General features: G+C 32.2%; 1 protein-coding gene across 2 annotated transcripts in view; it reads right to left on the bottom strand.

The window, feature by feature from the left end:
• Positions 1-22608, bottom strand: part of LOC114332812 (protein takeout) — a 63547-nt gene extending 40939 nt beyond the window's left edge. Inside the window, exon 1 of one of the 2 annotated variants that reach the window (XM_050657431.1) lies at positions 22480-22608. In XM_050657431.1, the coding sequence (XP_050513388.1) occupies positions 22480-22537 (58 nt within the window). In that variant the 5' untranslated portion in view covers positions 22538-22608. Of the gene's footprint in view, positions 1-20319; positions 20443-22479 lie in introns of those variants that run through there. The other variant, XM_050657430.1, reaches the window with a different exon arrangement.
• Between the last annotated feature and the right edge of the window lie 1441 nt (positions 22609-24049).

The following is a 24049-nucleotide window of genomic DNA, read 5'->3' on the forward strand; positions in this document are numbered from 1 at the left end:
ACGACACACTTTATGAATGTGGGAAGATACAGAATGTGGAGCACTGGAGAATATGCAGACTTTGCTCATCATAGTGCACCCTCAATGATTTATGGCTCGCAAATACAAAGGGTGTAGACGTAGCCCGATACTGGGTAGAAAAACTGTAGTCGGATCCAGACTCGAAAAAGAAAAAAGAAAAGTATGTTTTCGATATTGATGAGCGAGACTGGTCTTGGTCTTGCGGTCTTGGTCTTGGTCTTGCAGCAAAACCAAGACCCAGACCAAGACCAAGACCAAGACCGCCTTTTGGTTGCAAGACCAAGACCAAGACCAAGCTTGCAAGAACAATACCAAGACCAAGACCGAACCTTGCAAGACCACGCAAGACCAAGACCAACCTGCAAGACTCTTGCACTTTTTTGAGAAAAATTGGTTTTTATTATTTAACTTTATTTTTTTAGTTCAATAATATATATACTGACATTGTAAGAAACCTTAAACAATATCGAATTTTTAAAATACATAATATTTTGGTTATATTTTTAAGTCGTTTTGATTAAGTCAAACGGTTTGCATTTTCTCAACCTTCAAAGTGTCCAGAAGGCAAGTTTTCAAACGGCGATAGTTCAAGGACAATTGAAATTACTTGTAAGACAAAAAATGTAATTATAGATAGGGTAATCCATTAAAAAAAATGTAATTAAAAACGGTTTTTATGTACCAGTAGTTTTCGCTTTTTTGTCTAATAAAAATACTGACGCTTATTTCAATTCTTTTCGCATAATCGAGGAAAAATGTAGGTTAAAATTAATACAAAAAATATCATAATAGATTTTGAAAAGGGATTCACAATGCTGTGAAAGCATTGTGGCCTGAATAAAAAATAACTGGTTGTAGATTGTAATGTGTCAAGCTTGGTATCGCAAAATCCAAAGCTTAGGTTCAGTTTCTGAATATAATGACAAAAATTCCGATACTGCGAAATTTTTAAAATTATTTTTTGGATTAATTTTTTACAATCAACGAAAGCTGGAAGTTGAATTATTTGTGAAAATCCCGGATGACAAACGTGTAAAGAATTTTACTGATTTCATAGTTGAAAACTATTTGGAAGAATCTAGGTTTTTCCCAGAAAGGGCCAGTAGTACAAATAGTATGTGCCGCACTTAAAATGCATGCGCATCATTTCAGTGTGTTTTAAATTCTAGTTTTTACTACCCACATCCGAATATTTTCAACTTTTTAAATGTCATAATGGGTATTCAACCCAAAAATATGTGAAAATAAAAAGTGCGAATACCTCGTGTTACGAGAGCAATGTAGTTTAAATAAAATTAAAGAACTGCAAGATAACAAATTACAGAATTAAGCGTTTATAACTCCCCATTAGGTTTAGTTATTATGTTATAGTATTAGGTCTATAAATAGGTATGGTAAATATGTACGTATTTACTAAAAAGTATGTTTTAGTTAGTTTATAAAAAAAGTTAATTATATTAAATAATGATTAAATAGAGTAAAAAATATTTGATTTTTGTATTCTCTTAAAAAAATTTAATTTATGTTCTTAAATTTGACCCTCGTAGGATAAATACTACAGTGTTCGAATGAAACGAGCAGATCATTATCTGTTAACAACTATAAACCGTTTATCCCTTTTCGTAAAATCCGTGAATTGAAGGTCCCCGACCATTTGTGGCACCTTTAAGAAGCTCTTTTTCTTTAACATTTTATTAAAATACAGGGGCAATAAACAGTAATCCAGACTCAAGACGTGGTCTGAAGGCAGGCGGCAGGTATCCACAGCATGCAAAACACAGCGTGACACAACCGAAGGCCGGTAATTGCAACAAGGGTTGTAAATGCAGGTTTTTCCTACTGATAAACATTACCATTATAAAAATATACTCTAATCTCTTTATGTAGAGAGAAATAATTAGGTCATTAGGTGAATGTATAATGTTAAAATTGGTATCCGTTTGAAACTACATTCTAGATTCTGTTAAAATTTTAAAGCAAAAAATATAGTTTCATTCTTCACATCTTTATTTATTTCAATGTACATTTTATTCGAAATTGTTTGGTTCAAATTATTACTACCAAAAAAGCAAGACCAGCAAGACTCTTACAGCAAGACCAAGACCAAGAACAAGACCGGGTAGTGCAAGACCAAGACCAAGACTGCCTTTTAGCTGCAAGACCAAGACCAAGACCAAGCTTGCAAGAACAAGACCAAGACCAAGACTAGCCTGGTCTTGGTCTTGTTTTGCTCATCACTAGTTTTCGGTGAGAAACGTATTAAAAAAAAATAATTTAAAAAGCGACCACACACCATTAATATTTTTTAACGTTTCTATTTCCGCTTCTTTTTTCAGGGCATCTTTTTCCACTTGCATTCTTCTCCTTATGTCTTCATTTGTTATTCTGTCTCTTCTGGTGAGACCACATCTTCTCCAGTATTCCATTTCGGTTGCCAGAATGCTCTTTTGGGTTTTTTTGTTTATGACCCAAATTTCTTTTGCATATGTCATGATGCTTCGTACTATTTTGTGGTATATCATTTTTTTTTGTTTTTCCCTTGATGTTCTTATTCCAGATTACATTATGGAGTTGTCTGATGCAAGATCTTGTTTGTCCCAATCTACTTTTTATTTCTGCTTCTGTTATTTCGTTTTTCGACATTATAAAACCCAGATATTTAAAATTCTTCGTTCCTTTTATTTCTATTTGTTCTTCTATTTCCAAATTTTTGACGCCTTTTTCCGATATTGCTAAGTATTCAGTTTTCTTCATATTTATTTCTAGTCCCACCTTTTTGTATTCCTCTTTTAGTTTTCTTACCATGTAACTGATATCCTCTTCATCTTGAGCTATCACCACCTGATCGTCTGCGAAACGTAATGTGTAGAGATAATCGTCCCTTATCGGTATTCCCATACCCCTACAAGCCCTACATTTTGTCTTCCAAGTTGTTAGTGCCTGTTCTAAAAATTATGGAGAAATCTTACGACTAGGTCGAAGCGCGTGAAGCGACATTCTGAGTGAAATAAAAAAATGTAACAGAAAAAGATAAGAACTGAAGACGCGATTTAACCCTACGTGAACTACAGTAAACGCAATTTGAAATAGAGAAACTCCTCTCAAAATTTTGTGTTTACGATCCTTGAACAAATAAATATGGTTATTTATGGTGAGCGTTGAGTGACATGGATTGGTGGTACAGGTATACATTTCAAAAACCCTTTCAGCTGGGCAAACCAGGGAATACATCAGTGTCGTCGTAATTTTGTGGTCTAATTACGTTGGGTTTTAATCTTTATCATTGTGTGAATTAACCAACTACTAATATTTTTAACGGCCCCACTGGCGCGGTGTAATAAATATTCTTGAAAGTAGGATGTCCAACCATGTGTCTGACCCATCTTATCACAAAGTAAATATTACTAATTTTACAGCCCTGTGGAGTTGTACTGTGCTCTCTGTCATTCTCACTATTATATATGTTACAGTTCAAGTTGATTATCCAGTTGGAGTTGACTCCAACTAGTTGGAGTCGACTCTAACGGCTGGTTTCAGTAAAGGTTGATTATAAATATAAAATGAAGATTTATATTCAACATTTACTAGTAAAAGTAGACTCCAACTAGGAAAAGTATACTCTTCCCAATGCCATTTAGTAAAAGTTGATTCTGATTCACACAAACAGCCGATTCTAGAAATTAAATTAATGTTACTGAATATGTTCAAGTTAGTCTAGGCTGTATCGTCGTCCCCGTTAGTGAAATTACCGATTCGAATTTTTTGCACAAACTTACTCAAAAAGAGGTCCTTATAACAATCTACTGGGTGCCAGGCAGTACCTTGATCGATAAATTGTTTAAACAATTTTTTTTAGACAAATTCACAAAAATAATTTTTTCACTTCGAACAATTTTTCTTTAGATCATTTGAGTTATTCTGAGCAAAAAATGGTATTTTGTGATTTTTCTCTAAAATTGATTGTTGTCGAGTTATACGCGATTTAAAATTTGAAAAATGCAAAAATAGCCATTTTCAAGGCTTAATAACTCAGTTAAAAATTATATTAGTCACCGAAATTGACGAGAAAGTCACCGAAAGTCACGAGAAAGTCTGAAAGTCACCAAATAAAATTTTAACGACCCCCCTACAAGATACTGAAGAAATTTTTGACAACAATGAGCGCTAGGAGCGTATTGACGCAGCTATCAATGTGAGTGCGAGTGAGATGCACCATTGCACCATTTTGACATTTAAAAATTCAAACTTCTGTCAAACCACAAAAACACTTTTTTTGTAATTTATTGCTCACATGTCATCACCATGACAAGGCGAAAGTTCTTCTTGTGGTGCTTTCTCCTTTAGTGGAGGTTAGCGACTACACTGGCAAATCTGTCTCTGTCCAATGCGGCTCTAAACAAAGATGTTGAATCAAGGCCGGTCCAGTCTCTGATATTTCTAAGCCATGAAATCTGGCGCCTACCGGGACCCCGTTTTTCTTCAATCTTACCCTGGATGATCAGTTGCGTGGGGCGGTACTTTTCGTTTCTCATTATGTGTCCCAGGTAGCTAACTTTTCTGACTTTAATGATTTTTAGCAGTTCCCTACCTGTACCTATTCTCCTCAGAACATATTCGTTGGTGGTGTGGGTTGTCCAAGGTATTTTCAAGTCACTTCTATAAAGCCAGAGTTCAAAGGCGTCCAACTTGTTCATCAGTATTGTGTTGTGTCCAGGCCTCCGTTCCATACAAAAGTATTGACCACACATAGCAATGCAGAAAACGACATCTAAGGCTGATATTAATGCTACTGTTACAAAATAAGCTTTTCATTTTGATAAACCTCTGTCGGGCTACCTGTATTTTCGCTCTTGACTTCTTGTTTATAATCAAGTTGATTGTTGAACCAGCAAGCAAGATATTTGTACTGGCTTACGTATTCAAGCTGTTGGTGTTTCACATATTTATTGGAAGAGGTAAATTTTTGTTCCTTGATATTTTTATAACTTTGGTTTTCGCAGTATTGATCTTCATCCCCATTTTTTCACAACTCTCAGTATCCCTATCCAACAGTATCTGCAGACTATGGTCCGAATCAGTCATTAATACTGTGTCATCTGCATAGCGGATGTTATTTACTCTCTGACCGTTTATCCTGATTCCTTCTGAAGAGTGCGATAAAGAGTTCGCAAATATTACCTAAGAGTAGATGTTAAAAGTATGGGTGATAGCACACAACCCTGTCTAACACCTCGTTGTATTTCAATTGGCCTTGACGTATTACCATTGGTCTTTACGATTGCTGCCTGATTCAATTAAATAGCCTCTATAATTTTAGAATCTCTTTTGTCGACTCCGATGTTGTTCAATCTTTCTATCAAGGTCTTGTGCGTCACCCTATCGAACGCTTTTTCAAAATCTATGAAACAGATAAAAAGGTGTGCTTGCTGATCTTTGTATCTTTGTGCCAGAGTTTGAAGACAGAATATTGCTTCTCGTGTCCCCATACCTTTCCTGAACCCAAATTGTTCTTGACCGGTGACCTCATCACATTTTTTATAATACAGTAGAATCTCGGTTATCCGCCATAAACAGGCCGACGGAAGGACGAATAAGCAAAAATGGCGGATAATAGGGAGCGTTAAATGAAACACAAGTTGAGCCCTTGATGATTTCCAGTCTCCGATAGGAGTGGCACAAGAAGAAGAAGAAGAGAATCAGTTTAATTTTGACTGACATTGGACATTGTACATAGAATGATTTAGGATGAACGAAAAAAACTAGCGATTTTCATCTGCCTTGCTGATGTATCTCGTTTTGTTGCTGCCAATACTCGCCCTCTTGTAGCATCATAATATCGACAGTTCTTTCTTCTTGTTGCTCGGAATGCTCGGCTTATTTTATATCATCTTAAAAAATTTTTACTCATTCTTTAATATTTTCAAAGTTATATAAATTTGAAAAAAAAATTATTACTTAAATGGAGCGGCGGATAAAACGGAACGGCGGATAAATGAAGGGCGGATAACCGAGACTCTACTGTATATTCTGTTCTGTATGATACGCAAGAAAAGCTTTAGAATGTTATTTAATAGACTTATAAGGCGGAATACCTGGCATAATTTGGCATTCTTCTTTTTAGGTAGTAGTATGAAGACTGACTGATTCAAGCCATATTTTAGGGATAGTCCCTGTATTGTAAACATTATTAAATATAGGCTATTGATTATATTCAAAATAAGATAGCTAAAAGGAACTACAACGTTAACGGGGTTTTATTATTTGATATGGTCAATGGACATCTATATATGAAAAAACCGCGGAGTGCTACTATTTAAAGGGGTGCGTTTTTGAGAAATGGGTGAATTAGTCCCTGGGCACAGGTTACATTAGGGTGAGTTCTATGCACTTTTGGTACAAATACGTCTACATAAAAATTGTTCCTCGTTAAATTTTCTATCTAAATATAACTTTTTAAAGTCAAAGATACTTTTCTTTTACAAAAATATATTCAAAAGAAAAAGCACAAAGAAATCCAAAAGAAAGAAATTTTGTTTCTTGTCCCATAACTTTTGTCCACGGGGATATAGGTATAGACATTGCTTCACAGAAAAAAAACTTACATATTTTTTCTTTAAAATGATGTTTTGTAGAGGTCATTAGGATTTACAGTTTTCGAAATATGATTTTTTAAAGTTCGCCACTCACAGCAATTTTGGGCAATTTTCCTTGTTATTTCGCAAATATTGTTCTGTAACTTTTTTCTACGTAACTTTAGGTATATGCAATGGTACACGTAATAGGAATAGAAATCCATTACCTTTAAAATGGTCTACTGTATAACGTTGTACGACTTTTTTTTAAAGAGATTATGGTTTTTCAAGGTTTTATTTATATTATATTATTACTTTTAACGATTTTTTTATAATATAATATAAAAATAAAATAAAATTATTATATAATATATTATATATTATATAATACCTAATATAAAAAATATTATCTTTTACATTTTTTTACGATTGTTTTTGAAATTTCTCATTATAATTTTTTTTGTACATGAATATACTATCTATATATTGCGCAACAAAGAGGGCTTACTTTCTGTTCTTTAAAATGGTGTATCATCTATATTTAAATACATAATGGAAACCGAGTGATTCTTTGATATTTTCTTCCCTGTATTATTTAAAATTATTTCTTTTCCAAAAATTTCATAAACATTAGTTTTAAAAAACATCACTTTAGTTAAAATTATTATTACGTTGACATTTAAAAATTTTTCAAAATCAAAGTCCATCTCTTCGTTAGCATTAGCTTCAATATCTTCCTCTGACACCTCAGTTATCTTAGAGTTCCCACAATTAGTACCCATGCACATGCACCCTTTGCAGAATATTGAACAACTTATTCCTATCTTCCTACAACCGCAGTTTTTTGTACATCCTTTGGTACATTTACATGCTATTTTTTCAAGCAAAGCTTGTGGTGCAGGAGCTTTGACAGTAAATATTGGAATTAATCCATATTTTGAAGTTTGCCCTGCCGAGTCAAGTGGATCCAAAGTATTACCTATAAAAAATAAGATTCAATCATAACACACAATCACATAAAAAAGTTATAATGAGGAATTTAAAAAATAATCCTAAAATCAAAAATCGTTGCAAGTACTTATTACAATTTGAAAAAGCATATCTTATTCAAAAAAACCCTAGAATTTTTTATAATACACCATTTTAAAGTAAACAGAATAAGCTTTTCTTTATTATATAATATATACCATATAGAAAAAAAAGTTATAGTGGGAAATTTAAAAAATAATCGTAAAAAATATAAAACTCGTTAAAAGTATAAAGTCTTGAAAAAGATAACTTCTTTAAAAGAAGTCGTACAACATTATACTGTAGACCATTTTAAAGGTAATTGATTTTTATTCCTCTTACATGTATCATTGCATATACGTAAAGTTACGTAGAAAAAAGTTACAGAACAATATTTGCGAAATAACAAGGAAAATTGCCCAAAATTGCTGTGAGTGGCGAAATTTGAAAAATCATATTTTAAAAACTGTAAATCCTAATGACCTCTATCAAACATCATTTTAAAGAGAAAATATGTAAGTTTTTTTTCTGTGAAGCAATGTCTATACCTATATCCCCGTGGACAAAAGTTATGGGACAAAAAACAAAATTTCTTTCTTTTGGGTTTCTTTGTGCTTTTTCTTTTGAATATATTTTTGTAAAAAAAATTTTAAAAAGTTATATTTAGATAGCAAATTTAACCAGGAACAATTTTTATGTAGACGTGTTTGTACCAAAAGTGCATAGAACTCACCCTTATGTAACCTGTGCCCAGGGACTAATTCACCCATTTCTCAAAAACGCACCCCTTTAAATGGTAGCACTCCGCGGTTTTTTCATATATAGAGATTCATTGACCATATGAAATAATAAAACCCCGTTAACGTTGTAGTTCCTTTCTATAGTACATAATCAATAGCCTAATAGTCCAAGAAGAAGGTCTAAGTTTTCTCGTTGATTAACTTCAACAGCTCAGCTGGTTTTTCATCTTTTCCTACAGATTTGTTGTTTTTTAGTTGACGTAGAGCATATTCCAGTTCGGACTTCAGTATTGGAAGACCTTCGTCGTTTTCGGTATTTAATGTAGGAGGTTCTCTGATGTGATAGAAGAGTTCCTTTATATAGTCTTCTCACATGTTTATTTGTTCTTCAGGGCTTGAAATCAGTTTTCCTTCTGCGTTGATTAGATTATTTAGTCCTTGTGAATATGTCGTGCCTGTGAATTCCTGAGTTTCTTATACAGATGGAAGTCATCATGTTTTTTATATAAGTTTTCGATTTCTTCACATTGTTCTGTTATCCATTTTTCTTTTGCAATTTTAATTTTTTGTTTAATGGTTCTATTTAATGCTTTGTACATTGCTTTGTGCTGTTTGAATTTTCTTCTTTTATCCATTAAATCGAATATTTCCTCTGTCATCCATCTTTGCTTCCGTGGTCGCTGTTTTGTGAGCATTTCAGTTGCCGTTGCAAGGGCGAGTCTGATTTCCTCCCGAAGGCGAAAGTTAAGGATGTTTAATTATATGAAAGTGTGCTAAAAAACAGTGCGAAAAATTAAAAGCCGTTTAAAATACATTGTTACTTCAGACACACTTTAAGCCCTTCATGTACTGCTATCTATATTTACAATTTTCACACAATAAAACCTTTACTTACATAATATGAGATAAAGTAGATAAAATTTATTTTTGTGAATTTAACAAAAATTGGTTAAACAATTTTTCGACCGCGGTACCGCGTGACACCCTGTGTATTTGTTATAAGGATTGTTATACGGATGTATTTCTTTGAGTAAGTTTGTGGAAAAAATCGAATCAGAATAATTAACCTAACGGGGACGACGTTACAGACTCTACTAATAAGTAGTTAAAACGGTCAAACAAAGAAACGCACACTCATCAAAAATACACTTGAGATTCTCGTGTAATCAACATTTACTGAATTGGTCCAGGAAGAGTCAACTCCAACTAGTACAAGTTGATTTAAATTTTTAAAATCAACTTTTACTGCTCGTTTCAGTTGGAGTTGACTCCAACTAGTTGGAGTCGACTCTAACTGAGAATCAACTTGAACTGTAACATATATATTATTATCTATTTTTGCCGACGTCTAAATTTTTAAATACCTGAAGCTCGTATCAACACGCGCTTCGACCTAGTCGTCAGATTTCTCCATTAAAATGGAGAAATAAGTTGGTTACGTTGGGCATCGCTGTAGTAATCCTTTTGTTGTTTTGAAGTTAGCAACTAAGTACAGTGGAACCTCGATAACTCGGATTAATCGGGACCGCGGCCGATCCGGGTTATCGAAAATCCGGGTTAGCCGGAGAATATGGTAAAAATTAATAAAATACGGTATACTTACAGATAAACTCTGTTAGAATTGAAATAACATGAGATATATATAAATATGCACAGTACCTACAGATTTTAATTACTAAAAACACGCAAACACAAACCTAAGCAAACGGAAGCGACCAATACTACAATACTGTATTCATACAGTCACAATCGGAACGATGTTTTGTTATTATGTATTAAGAACAGTGAAAACTAAGACCATTGATTAAAAAAGAATTTTTTAAATAGTCTTTCTTAAACAATGCTAACACAGTTTGAAATAAAAAATAAAGGAATAATACAGACAGGTGCCTGTTGTTTCTGCCGGCTTGTGCCATGAGCCATTTTTACTATCGTATAGTTCAAATTACACAAATACACATTATCTCTCAAATATTATATTACATACATACATTTTTATTGTTGAAATGTTTATCTGATAATTATCTATTTTGATGGAAAATAAGCCACAATTAAATTGAAAAAATAATTTTATTAACATTTCGACGCCCAGAACGGGTGTCATTGTCAAAATACAAAATATGTACTGAAAATCAAAATGTTTATCTGATGAAAATCGGTCCGGGATAGCCGGACTTCCGGGTTATCGGGGGCCGACTTATCGGGGTTCCACTGTACCTTGTTTGCGATTTTTATATTTACTTCATTTCCACTGTATATGTGGTAGCAGATATACATAGTATATACATAGTATATACATAGTAGCAGATTTGGTTAACAGAATTAGCAGAGAATTAGCATTGTATTACTAGTATTAGCTAAATGAAATTTACTTATTCGTTAAATCGATATATTAGTTTCTTTGTTCTTTGTGGAGCTGTGCCACCCGCTAGTAATATTTGCAAGTATTTTCAAAATTTACCAAATATTTGGAAAAATTTTAACGGAAATATAAAATAGTCCATTACGGAAAAAAACGTATAGCGTCGGTATATTAAAAATCTATCACAATTAAAGAAATTTTAAGAAACTTACTCAAATTAGCCTAACAGCTAAACAGTTAGATTACGTAATTATTTTGTTTATATGACTTGTTTTTGTCTCATTTGTAATTTTCAGTTCAAGTTTTTGTGACCAAAGGCGATTTATTTGTAAGAAATATCCATTTCTTTTTCTTCTTTTTATACACTGGCATTTGTACATAGCTTTAATAAGATTCAGTGTCACCATTAATAAACTGTACTCAGATTATAAAATACAAGTATTTTAGGAATCAAGAAAGATGTAAATTAACAATAGAACAATATATTATTCAGAAAGTCAAGACAGCAGGCACGAATATGAATATAATTTATGAATATAAAAAAATTGATGAAGCTGTAGTAAATTTCACCCCACACCCCAACAGAATTATACTCCCGCCCACGGATAAACCAGAACATCCTCAACATAAACTTTATACAAGTTTATGCTCTAACTGCGGACAAACCAGGTAGCGATATTAAAAATTTCTACGAAGATATAGACAACATTTTAATACTCATTAAAACGCAGGAGGTTACAATTATAATGGGAGATTTAAACGCAAAGTTTGCAGAAGAAAAAGTAAAAGAATGTTGAGGATGGCACAGTCTTGGAAACAGAAACGAAAGAACTGCAAAAGAGAAGACCATACACATGGAAGTTACCAGCAGATCAAAAAGAGATAATTGTAAGAGACCAAATAGACTACCTATGTATTAGTTAGACAAAGATAGAGAAACGCAATTATATCAGCAAAAGCATATCCGAGTCCCGACATAGAATCAGATCACACACAACCCTGTAGTGACCAAAATAATCGATACAAGTAAAAATTAAGGAACCCACTCATAGGACAACAGAACAAATTCTGCAAGATACTGATACGGATAAAAAATGGTTACTAATAAAGACAGAGTTAGATCTAGAAATTCTTACACCAATCAGATACAAAAGGAAACAATGTATGACGTAGGAAATTTTAGATTTAGTGGAAAACAGACGTCAACAACACAGAGATACTATCAGATGTATAAAAAAGTACATAAACAGACAGAATAAAAAAAGAGTGTGTGTACTTTGTACGCACGTAAAAAGTTATACTTCTATTATATGATTTCAACGAAATCAAAATACTTTAAACAGTTTCTCTACTACTTTCCAAAAATTTTTATTAAAACAATACCAAAAATTAAAAAAATAAAAGAATAAAACACACACAAACACATTGAAAAATGCCACAAATGATTTCTGAACAATAATTGTTGCCAAAAATTTTAATTAAATACGTATTTTCTGAAAAAAATTATATAATTAATAATATACTTACAATCATAAAATCTATAAAAAAAATAAAAAAAACAACTTGCTTGGGGCTTGAACCCACTTCACGTCTATCGCGCCGTACGAATGTCGAAGCGATTTTCCACTGGACCACCTTTGCGTTTACGTCATGTGGGAATATACACAAACTAAACGTTTACACCATAAACTTTTTGACATTTTGTTTATTTAAATGAATTTAATTAAATTATTAGTTTGATTTTTGTCGAATTAAAATACAACAAAGTATATAGTAAGAAAACGATATATTAGATGAAGATCTGTAGAAAGTTTGTTCGTAATCAGATTATGTAAATTAAAGCATTGTCTACTAATAGGTAACTACATTATTTTTTTACATTTTCCAAATAGATAGGTATGAAGATAATTTTTTATTGGAATACAACTAAAACATTTAGAATTACGTACCTGCGGCTTTTCAAAACTATTTAAAAAGTCACTATAATTATAAATTTGATTTTATTTCTGTCCTCACAACAATAAAAACTAATATATACAATATTTTTGTTTACCGATAACCTCCATATTGACAGATCATTTCAACACCCAATCAGAGCCCGTATAACGACTAATACCATACTGTCGGTGTGCGCATGAGCCCAAATTATTAAAATTTCACCCTCAATGAAATCGTGCCTAAAGAAGTATAAATTCAAAAATTTAGCAAGCCAAAGCAGAATGGTAAACGAACAATGCGCAGAAATATGTGAATGCCGTAATAGACTTAGAGATTGAACACTCACAAAAAATTCAAATAAGTAACTCACAACAATAGAAAAAAACCGGGAATACTGAAAGATACAAATAAGAAACTAGAGTTGAATACTAACGAAAAATTAAAGATATGGACAGAATATATCAATTATTATTTTTTCAAAGATAATAAAATAGAACAGATGGAAGTAGAAGTAGAAGATGGTGTGGTTTTAATGATATTAAAAGAGGAATTTAAAATCGTATTAAAAAACAGCAACAATGACAAAGCAGTAGGTCTAGACCAAGTTCCACTTGAAAGCATAAAACTTAGATGATGAAACCTTAGACAGTGTAGTAGACTTAATTAACGCAATATTCAAAGCAGGACATTATACCGAAACTACTTTCAGTGGAGATTCTCTCCAACTTTTGCGCTATCCCCAAAAATACAGTGACTGCACTAAAAACATTAAAGACTGCACTAAAAACATTAAAGACTGCAGTGAATATAGAACAATATCAATAATAAGTCATGTTTTCAAATTATTTTGAAAAGAACGCATGGTCCTTTAGTACTTTAAATAAAAAACGAAATACCAGCCAATGAGATAATATACATTTTAGGAGACATGAACGCAAGAGTCGGTAACGTAATTATACCAGGAATAAAGCAACGATTGAATGAAGACAACAAAAATGAAAATGGAGAACTACTTGTTAACTTTTGCTCTCAGAACGAATTTCGGATAAACAATACGTTCGTCAGACACAAAGATTAACAAAAATATACATTCCAAAATACAAGAGAACACAGATCCGTTACCTATTGATTATATATTGACAAACAGAAACATCCACCACTCTCAAGTACTAGACATACGATATTTAAGTGCAGCTAATATTGGAAGCGATCACAACCTAGTACTTGGAAAAATCAGAATATAGCTACAAAGAAACAGGAAAGAAGACCCTGTTGAATGTGAGACAAGAATAAAGGTGGAACAGCTACGAGACTTGTCAACACGAGATCTATACCAGAGAAGACTGCAAAAAGTACTGATTGAAAACTACATAACACCGAATGAAGATATAGAAGAGAGTTGGATTAAGATCAGAGATAATATCAAAATGGCAGCAACGGAAGCACTTGGAGAACGTAAGATAAGTAAACATATACGAAAGAAAAGGGGAACACCATGGTTCTGTGGAGAAATAAAAATAAAATGCCAAGAAAAAAAGAAAATCTACCTAGAATACAAGTCCAAAAGAACGAGACAAACATATGGAGAATATAAAAGAGTACGAAATGAGTTAAAGTCAATAGTAAGAAGGAAGAAAACAGAACAGTGGGCAGCATTTTCAAAGAAGATGGAGCACGACTTTTATGGGATGCAAAAGAAAATGTGGAAAATGATAAGAGGTCAAAGAGCAGAGATGAAGGAATTGATAGAAGTAAAATATATTGATACAAATACATGGACAACTTACCTAAAAAACCTCTATCAAACAGCTAATCACGAAGAACTGGAAACACCCGGATTAGAATCGAATGAGCAAACAGAAATTAAAGAGGAAGATATAAAGAACGCCTTAAAAAAGATGAAAAATGAAAAAAACTTCTGGGAAAGATGGAATAGCTAATAAACTTTTAAAATACGGAGAAGATAGACTTCACAAAAGAACTGAATATCCTTATAAGTAAAATAATAAATACAGGAAGAATTCCAGAAGAATGGAGAACCACTCAAATGATAGCGTTATTTAAGAAAGGTGATAGGGCAGACCCCAGTAACTAAAGAGGGATAAATTTACTGAGCATTATACTGAAACTCACATCAAAAATACTTATGGAGAAAATAATGGCGTGCATAAATATATCGGATGAACAACAAGGATTTAGAAGTGGAAGATCATGTAACGAGTAACGATGCAGTTTTTGTGATAAGGCAAAAAGCGGAGAAATGAAAGTCAATGGAATAATAACCGAACCCAGAGAAACAAACACAGTTTGACATATTATGTCATGTTACTGTTTAACATAGTGTTGGATGCAATAATAAAACAAGTGAAGAAAAAAAGAGGGTACAAAATGGGCAATAGAGTGATAAAAATACTCTGTAACGCTGATGACACCGTGTTAGTAGCAGAGTGCGAAGACGACCTACAAAGATTATCGCACGAGTTCAACATTAACGCAAAAGAAATGAATATGAAAATATCAGCCCAAAAAAACAAAAAGCTTAGTAATTGCCAAAGAACCAATATGATGCAAATTGCAGTTATACAATCAAATTATACAACAAGTAATGACTTTCAAATATCTGGGAATTAATCTATCAGCCGACAACAATATCGAAGAAGAGATAAAAGACCAAATAATTAAAGCCAGTAGAACGGCTGGATGCCTAAACGACACAATTTGGAAAAACAAACACCTAAGATTGGAAACAAAGGCCCGAATATATAAGTCAGTTACTAGGTCAGTTATGACTTACACGGCCGAAACAAGACCAGATACAAGCAAAACACGAAGACATCTGGAAACCAACGAAATGAAGATCTTAAGAAGGATTGCTGGAAAAGGACTACAGGATAGGGCAAGAAATAAGGAAATCAGACGCATGTGTGGGGTAGACAATATAAATACCTGGGTAAAGAACAGAAAAGAAGAGTGGAATGAGAACACAAGCAGGATGTCTGAATCAAGGATAGTAAGAATAGTAAGGGACAAGTCACCGTTAGGCAGGAGAAGTAGAGGACGCCTAAGGAATAGATGGAATGACAACTTAGGGGCAGAATCAAAGGCACCGTTGAAAAAAAAACAGGCAGTACTGCCTATATAAAAGAAGAAGAAGAAGAAGAAATAAAAAACTGAAAGAAGGTATGGTACTCAGTTTGGATTCAGAAACAGACTAAGAACCAGACAGGCGTTATTTGCTCTTAATGTGATAACTCAAGATGCATGGATGTGAATGCGGATGGTGCATATTTGTTACGTTGATTTTGACAAAGTAAGACATGAAAAATGAGTCCAAATTCTATACACAAAAACATAGACAAAAGAGACTTAAGAATAATAACATACCATTACTGAAATCAAAAAGCATAAAGAGCTCTTTGTAAAAAAAGGGGCAAGTTTCCACGATTTTGCTGGGTTATGGAAAAATCATCAATACTGTATGATCAATGGTATAATCATTTGTGTGCTAGAAGTGATTGATTATTTCTGCAAAAATCACTTGGAATCGTTGCATCCTCTTGCATCAGTCTAATGTCAGCTTTTTAGCCAATTCACTCAGCGATTTTTGCATTAAAATCACCCATAAATATGGAAACACAAGCAAAGACCAATTGTCCCATCTATAATAACATATTCGACTATGAATTTCTGTTTATTTTACATAACAATATTTCTGAAAACATTGTTGCTCATTCGTTATATTTATTTATAAAATATCCTTACTACTTCTGATGCAATTTTTATGCATTGCGCATACCTAATAGAATGCAAAATAAAAATTCTTCCGTCGTACAAATTCATTTTAGATGTATTCTTGAAAACGTATTCATGACAGAAAAATCTAATTAATTTTTATACATATTATATGAGTCCCTTATTATATGAAACCCTAGGTCCAGGGTTTCGCAGATGATATCGTAATAGTAACTAGAGGAAAATTTCCCAGCACTGTTGCGTATCAGATGCGATATGCCCTTCACTACATAGAGAACTGGTGTCTGAAAGAGAACCTCTCCGTGAACCCTTCTAAAACTAAACTGGTAGCCTTTACAAATAAGAGGAAGCTTACTGGACTGAGTGAGCTGAAATTATTTGGAGAGGTACTGGAAAGAACCAATGAGGTTAAGTATCTAGGGGTAACCCTGGACTCGAAACTCAATTGGAATATTTATATTACCAATATAACCAATAGGGCTAAGCGACTCTTCTGGAACTGCAGACGAGTTGTAGGTAAAACCTGGGGATTGAAACCAAAGGTGATATGTTGGTTGTACACATCATTGATACGACCGACAGTTACTTATGGGTCAGTACTCTGGTGGAGAAAGACGGCTTTGCAATCTTGTGTGACCACTCTCACCACCCTACAAAGACAAGCGCTTCTAAATATAACAGGAGCCTTGAATAGTACAGGAACGGCTTCATTAGAGGCTATCACAGGTCTCCCTCCGCTGGAATTGTATATTTCGGCGGTAGCCTTTATGACCATTCTGAGGCTCAAAGCAAACAATACTTGGAGGCCAAATTATGTATTGAATAGCCACACAAACATTACTGGGGCTATACTTGAGGAATCCATCTTTATGATGAACTTAGATATGATGACACCAGAACTAATCTTCACTGAGAAGATTAACACAATTATACCATCTAGAGAACAAAAAGTCCCAAACATTAATGGAGACTTAATATGGTTCACTGATGGATCTAAAACTGCCCATGGTACTGGATCAGGAGTCTTTGGGCAAACATGTAACTATAATAAATCTTACAGCCTAGGTCAACATACAACGGTGTTCCAGGCTGAAGTTTTTGCTTTGGTGGCATGCATTGATGAAATCATTGTTGAGGACCCTAAAGCTAAGAGAATCAACATTTACACAGATCTGGCTGTATAGAACCCTCTCACCAAATCAAAACTGGTGAGAAACTGCAAAGTTCCCCTCAATAACCTGGCAAATGACAATAAAGTGTCTTTAATATGGGTGCCGGGTCATGAAGGGGTGCATGCGAACGAACGAGCAGATATGTTAGCGAAACAAGTCTCGAGAAAAACTTTTGAAGGCCCAGAACCTTTCTGTGGCATCACTAAAGATGCTATGAAAAACGAGATTCAGAAATGGCTGATAAAGAATCATCAAAATAAATGGAGAACCACTCAAAGGCAAATCCAGACTAAAAAACTAATCAAGAATATTGATAAAAAAACTCTCGAACAGTTTGATGAACCTCAATAAACGAGAGATCAAAACGGTCACTGAAATGGTGACTGGACATTGCCGTTTAAGAAATCACCTATACAAACTAGGTAAGGTGAATGAACCATGGTGGAGAAAGTGCGAAATGGAAGAAGAAACTGCCATACACATACTATGCCATTGCAGTGCGCTAGGTTATGTAAGGCAAAACTTCACTGGTCAAATGAGGTTTGAACCAGAAGAGATCCTAAAACAACCAATAAGAAAACTGTTGGCCTTCGTTGAGGCCACAGGACTTATTAAAGTTTAAGGAGAATAACAGGGTTTGGTACAAAGGTCTTATGACCAAGTGCCAGAGACTAACGAGTCTCGCCTGAGTTAAGAAGAAGAAGAAGAGAAGATACATATTATATGAGAAAAAAAGTGTTTGCCACACATGTTTATATCCTGTTGAAAAATACAGACATGTTTTAGATGTCACCCAAAATTAACTTTTATGTAACTAGTTCAGAGAAATAAGGAAAAAATATCCTGTTGGTGACACAATCCCCTCCAGGCCGAGACCAAATTTTTTTATTAGTATGGACATCTACAATAATAACCTGTATGTTTCCTGCAGCCGATTTTGATGATATACATAGTTATAAATAAATGAAAATCAAAAACGGTAAATTTTCGCTTTTTTCTTCTATTACCAAAAAGTTAAGCATTTTAAACAAATTTGAGAGTAAGAAACTCATAAATCGCATAAAAAAACTTTAATATGGCGTTCGCTCAATATGTCTATCCTTATTGGTTGCTTGGAAAATTGAAAAATAAATCATAAATTTTGAATTTTTATAAATATTCATAACTTATGTAAAAATTAACTTAGAACCTTCTTATTATACGGAATGCTGAGACTTCTGGTGCTTAAATCATACCCTAAATTTTAAAGCAATTGGTAAAATAATTTAAAAGTTAATTAATTTGTTTATCCCAAATCAATTTTATTTGCAACACTATCAGACACAAAATAATGAGGTTACAGTAATACTTTGGATAGTTTACGAAAGAAGAAGATTTACACTATTAATTTAATTAAAAAAATTATATACTGTTATTAAAAACAAAAAATAATTCTAAATAATGCAAAATTATTTTGCAAGAACATGTGAATTACAAAAAGGGGGGCTAAGTTCGTTCTTAATTGCCATAGGACAATCATTTTTCTTTCTAAATGTGTATAAAAATTCAGTCTTTCTAAATATGAAAAAATAATTTTTCTACGGGTGACGGTTAAAAAGTTATTCTAATTGTTTATAAGTAAGCAAAAAATCGACATGTTTTTGCAAAATAATTTTACACTGTTTAAAATTAATTTTTGTCATTTCTTTTAATTAAGTTAATAGTATAAATGTTCTTCTTTCATAAACTGTCCGAAGTATTACTGTAACCTTATAATTTTCTGACTTATAGTGTTGTAAAAAAAATGAATTTGGGATAAACAAATTAAATAACTTTTAAACTATTTTACCAATTGCTTTGAAATTTAGGGTATAATTTAAGCACCACAAGTCTCAGCATTCTATGTAATAAGAAGGTTCTAAGTTAACTTTTACATAAGTTGTGAATATTTAAAAAAATTCGAAATTTATGATTTAATTTGCAATTTTCTAAGCGACCAATAAGGATAGACGTATTCAACGAACGCCATATTGAAGTTTTTTAGACGATTTATGAGTTTCTTACTCTCAAATTTGTTCAAAATGCTCAACTTTTTGGTAATAGACGAAAAAAACGAAAATTTACGGTTTTTATCTTTACTTGTTTACAAGTATGTATATCATCAAAATGGGCTGCAGGAAACATATAGGTTATTATTATAGATATCCATACTACTCAAAAAATTTGGTTTCCACCTGGAGGGAGAGGGATGTGTCACGAGAAAAATCTTATTTCTCTGAACTATATAGGTTATTCTTTATATCTATATATGTATATACAATTTATTGTCTGACGTAACTGAGGTTTTGAAACACGCTTAAAACTATTGAGTAATCATTAAGTTGCTTTAATAATGAATAAATATTAATCATTTATACTTAGTAAACTGTAAGTTAAATTGTTGTTGAAGATAGAAAAAGAAAAGTGTTAGGAAACAAAAGATTATAAATAAATATCGATTATTAAAAATGAAGCACTACATCTAGAAAATAAAGAATATCTGAATAACATGAAATAAATTGTTAAAAAGAATGAAATAATTAAAAAAGAAAAGCATTATATTAAAGGATGAAATTAAATTTATAAATTAAAGGATAGAAATTATAGAAAACAGAAATCGGAGAATGCATATTTCTCTTACATCATAAATGACAATGCATTTATAATAATAACTAATCTCCCTATGAATAGCAAATAAATAAAATAATAATAATAATAATAAAAACAAAACTTACGAATTTTTGCATAACTATGAGCAAACAAAATACAAGATACAAATGTGATGCTTTGAATATTCATCTTTAAACAGGAAAGCTTATCTAATAAGCCTAATATCACAGCTTCTTTATATACCAATAAAATTAATAAAAAAAATCATAATGAACATTACCACCGTGGGTTTTTAATTATTTTGGCGCAAGGCACAATTAGTCAATGTTCTGAAGCCGCTCCCGTATGAAAAAAATCCGATTCAGTTTCTTTGCGAATTCCTGTTGTCCCCTTTTACTTTGGACAAATTAGGAAAAAACAAGGAAATGTTATGTAACAGCTATTTTATTGCTTGAATCGAATCTTAAGATTGCATATGTTATTAATATAGGTATGTAAAGTCCGTAGAAAGTGTGCTATTTTATTTATAAACAAATTAGCGCTGCCAATTTTTTTTCAATTATTACTCTGTAACTCAGAATTATTAACTTTAAACCAAAACACCCAAATAAAAATTCACTATAATTTAATTCTGTACGGAAATATTTTTTCCGATTTCCTTTGATAAAAATGTTCCTCGAAAAATCCGGGTTCTCCCAACAAAATCTTTAATTTGTAAACTAAAAGTGTAGGAAAGTAATTATTTATTAGTAATTAAATATTTTGATGACATATAAGTATTTTTGGAGTAGAATATATTTCCGGAAGCCGGCGACAATCTAACAACTAGTTTAGCAACAATTAAATTGTTAATTACAAATTTACGGTCACAATAATTACCATAATAATTATGATACACCACAGTAACTCTGATTTTTGTATAAAAAGGCACTATACCTATTTAACGCACTTTAAGGCACTATACCTATTTAATGCTCTTACACAATTGAAATTGCACTATTTGAGCGGCCTCAGGAATGTTTTAAAGTTATAAATAATTTTTTGGCTTATAAACAAATATCTCGGCAACTGGCAACTACTCAATTAAATTAAGAAAATGGTATGACGCGGCAAGACGCTTCTTTTAAAAGAAAAAAAATTGAATGACGAGGAGTGGTTTCTGAAATACAACCGATTTGCGACGAAGTTATAAACAATAGTATGGTAATCTTCGAACCATTACCTTTTTATTTCGGTCCTCTTTCTACGTACAAATTTTTATTTCTTCGCGAGACTCTTCGCGTGTTGATAATAAATTATAAAATTTTAATATGTATAATATATGTAGGTATATAATAGTATATAATATTATGTGTAAGTGCGACAGAGACGTATCATATAGTGCGAAGCTCGGTAGCAATCATTAACTGAATTAAATATTAACACTTCAGATGCAGAAATATTTTATTGCTATAAAATACAGTAATGCTTAAAGTAATAGTTCTCCTAATAAAACAAACATTTATGCCTGGTTGCACCAACAGATCTTAAGCTTAAGACATGCCTTAAGCTCAGCTCTTAGATCAATTTTCAGCTTGTCACAATGGATTGCCACGTGGATGGCATCTTAAAATTCGTCTCAGTTAAGACGTGTTTAGATAAGAATCGAAAATTATGGTGCAAAGTAAGTGAGACTTAAAACACTCCTATCTATAAGCTGAGCTCGGATAAGCTGGAGCTTAAGATTTGTTGGTGCAACCAGGCATTATTCTCCAATGACCATTGGTCATCTGGGGGGTTGGCCAGAATATGAAACATTTTTTTTTCTTATAAAAAATATTAAATAAATGTTGAAACTTCAATTTAGGTACTCGGCAAACTCAAAAATAATAATTTACATATGAGTTTTCGCATTTTTCATATTTTAAATCGCTTATAACTCGAAAACCATCAACTTTGAAGAAAAATGAGACTTTTTTATTTATAATGATCCAAAAAACTTAAAATATATTTTCTGACTTGTTTAGAGGGGACATTTTTGAGTAGGAATCCGTAAGGAAAACGAATTTTTTTTTCATACAGGAGCGGTCTCACAACATAAACTAATTATAATAATTCAGTAACAAACTATTTTATGGATTTGCATTTATCTTGAAATGATTTTTATAGCCGTCTATTGAATATTTTATATGCACTATTAGAATAATTATTGCTATAAAAGCAACACGTGAAGTATCGTTTAGCTTCTTTACACAATTTCGTTGTTTTGCCAACATTCAAAATTATTTTTAATTATTTATACTTACGCAGACTTAGGCCGTAATCGAAGACACTGACAAACAAAATAACCAAAACTGACTTCATAGTGATAGAAATGTCACAAAATGTTCAATTGTCTTTCAGTTTTATTTATATAAGAAAAATGCCATAAAAACTCAACTTACAATGAATAATTGGGCCATAATTGATACCAAGGTGCTAGATTCAGGTCCATGTGACCACTTATTTCAATTAAATTATTACTTGAATTACCTAAATTATGATATATTATAAAATTATTGCTACTTTATATATCGATAGTATACTATTATCGTGACAATTATATCCAGGCAAGATTCTTTATTGCCATAATTTAAAAATAGAACAATTTCACTACTTTTTATAGTCAACAGAACACAAGTTGTTTCTTCGTGAAAATTTCTATTTTTTTGAAAACATTTTTGGGAGTAAAAACTCTTCCTATTCCTCAGCTTTCCCTTTTCATGGGTTGTGTTCCTTACTCTGTGAGGATCACAGACTCATTAGCATGATGAGTCACACTTTAAAGAAATTCTTAAGGCCATCGGTACATAATTCGCAAATATTTTACGGGTATCCCTACTTTTTTTGTCTTTACACGGCAAATTATGTGTAGTAAAATTCACACTGGTATGGATATGTAAACATTACTAGAATGTCATTCTATAGTATTTTTACTACAAAAGCGATATTACGTAGGTCAAAATTTTTGACGTAAGAGAACTGTCAAAACATTAGAATGTGATTTTTCTTTATTGCCATGTTTATAATAAACATGGCAATAATGAAAAGTCACATTCTAATGTTTTGACAGTTCTCTTACGTCAAAAATTTTGACCTACGTAATATCGCTTTTGTAGTATAAATACTATACTTGAAAATGTCATCATTAATTTAAAGAAATGGTTTTTGAATGTTCTTGGATAACTGTTATTTTTATAATTGCAAATTATTAATTCAGTTAATAAATGTGATAATTTTTTCACTAACTATGTATTCAGTGATTGTAATAATTTATATGTACAACAAAAACTAATACTCAATCGAGAAAAGAGGAAAAGTGTTAAAGTGATTTTTTAATAATATATTGTTACTATGGAACGCTTACAATTTTGAACATCTTTTGAACACAGAATATATTACCCTGATGTATTCTCTCCTTGGATCTTGCACAAATAATACACAATAAATAACTTTTTATTAAGTTCACGTCTTAAATCAATTATTTATCAAATACACTATATATCAATATTATTTAATCAACAACTCAAAATATTCCCGATGCCATGTCAAATATTTAAAATTGTCACTGATTGTCACTGTCTGACTGACAGTATGCTGATAATATTCTATTCGACTGAGTGCGTTGTATGACAAAGATAGATATGGAAATATTACCACGGACATTAATTTTTTTCGAATCCTGAAAAAACCAATAAATATTTTTGAAAAATTTAAACGCAGAATGAAAGACTATATTATTACCGAGGGCCGAAAGTCCCTTAGAATAAATAAAAAGTTTATTTTGAATGAGATATTTTAAATTTAATATCACACTAAATTTTCTCTTAGTTTTTC

Source organism: Diabrotica virgifera, chromosome 8 (genome assembly GCF_917563875.1).
Source record: "Diabrotica virgifera virgifera chromosome 8, PGI_DIABVI_V3a".
Taxonomy (NCBI): domain Eukaryota; kingdom Metazoa; phylum Arthropoda; class Insecta; order Coleoptera; family Chrysomelidae; genus Diabrotica; species Diabrotica virgifera.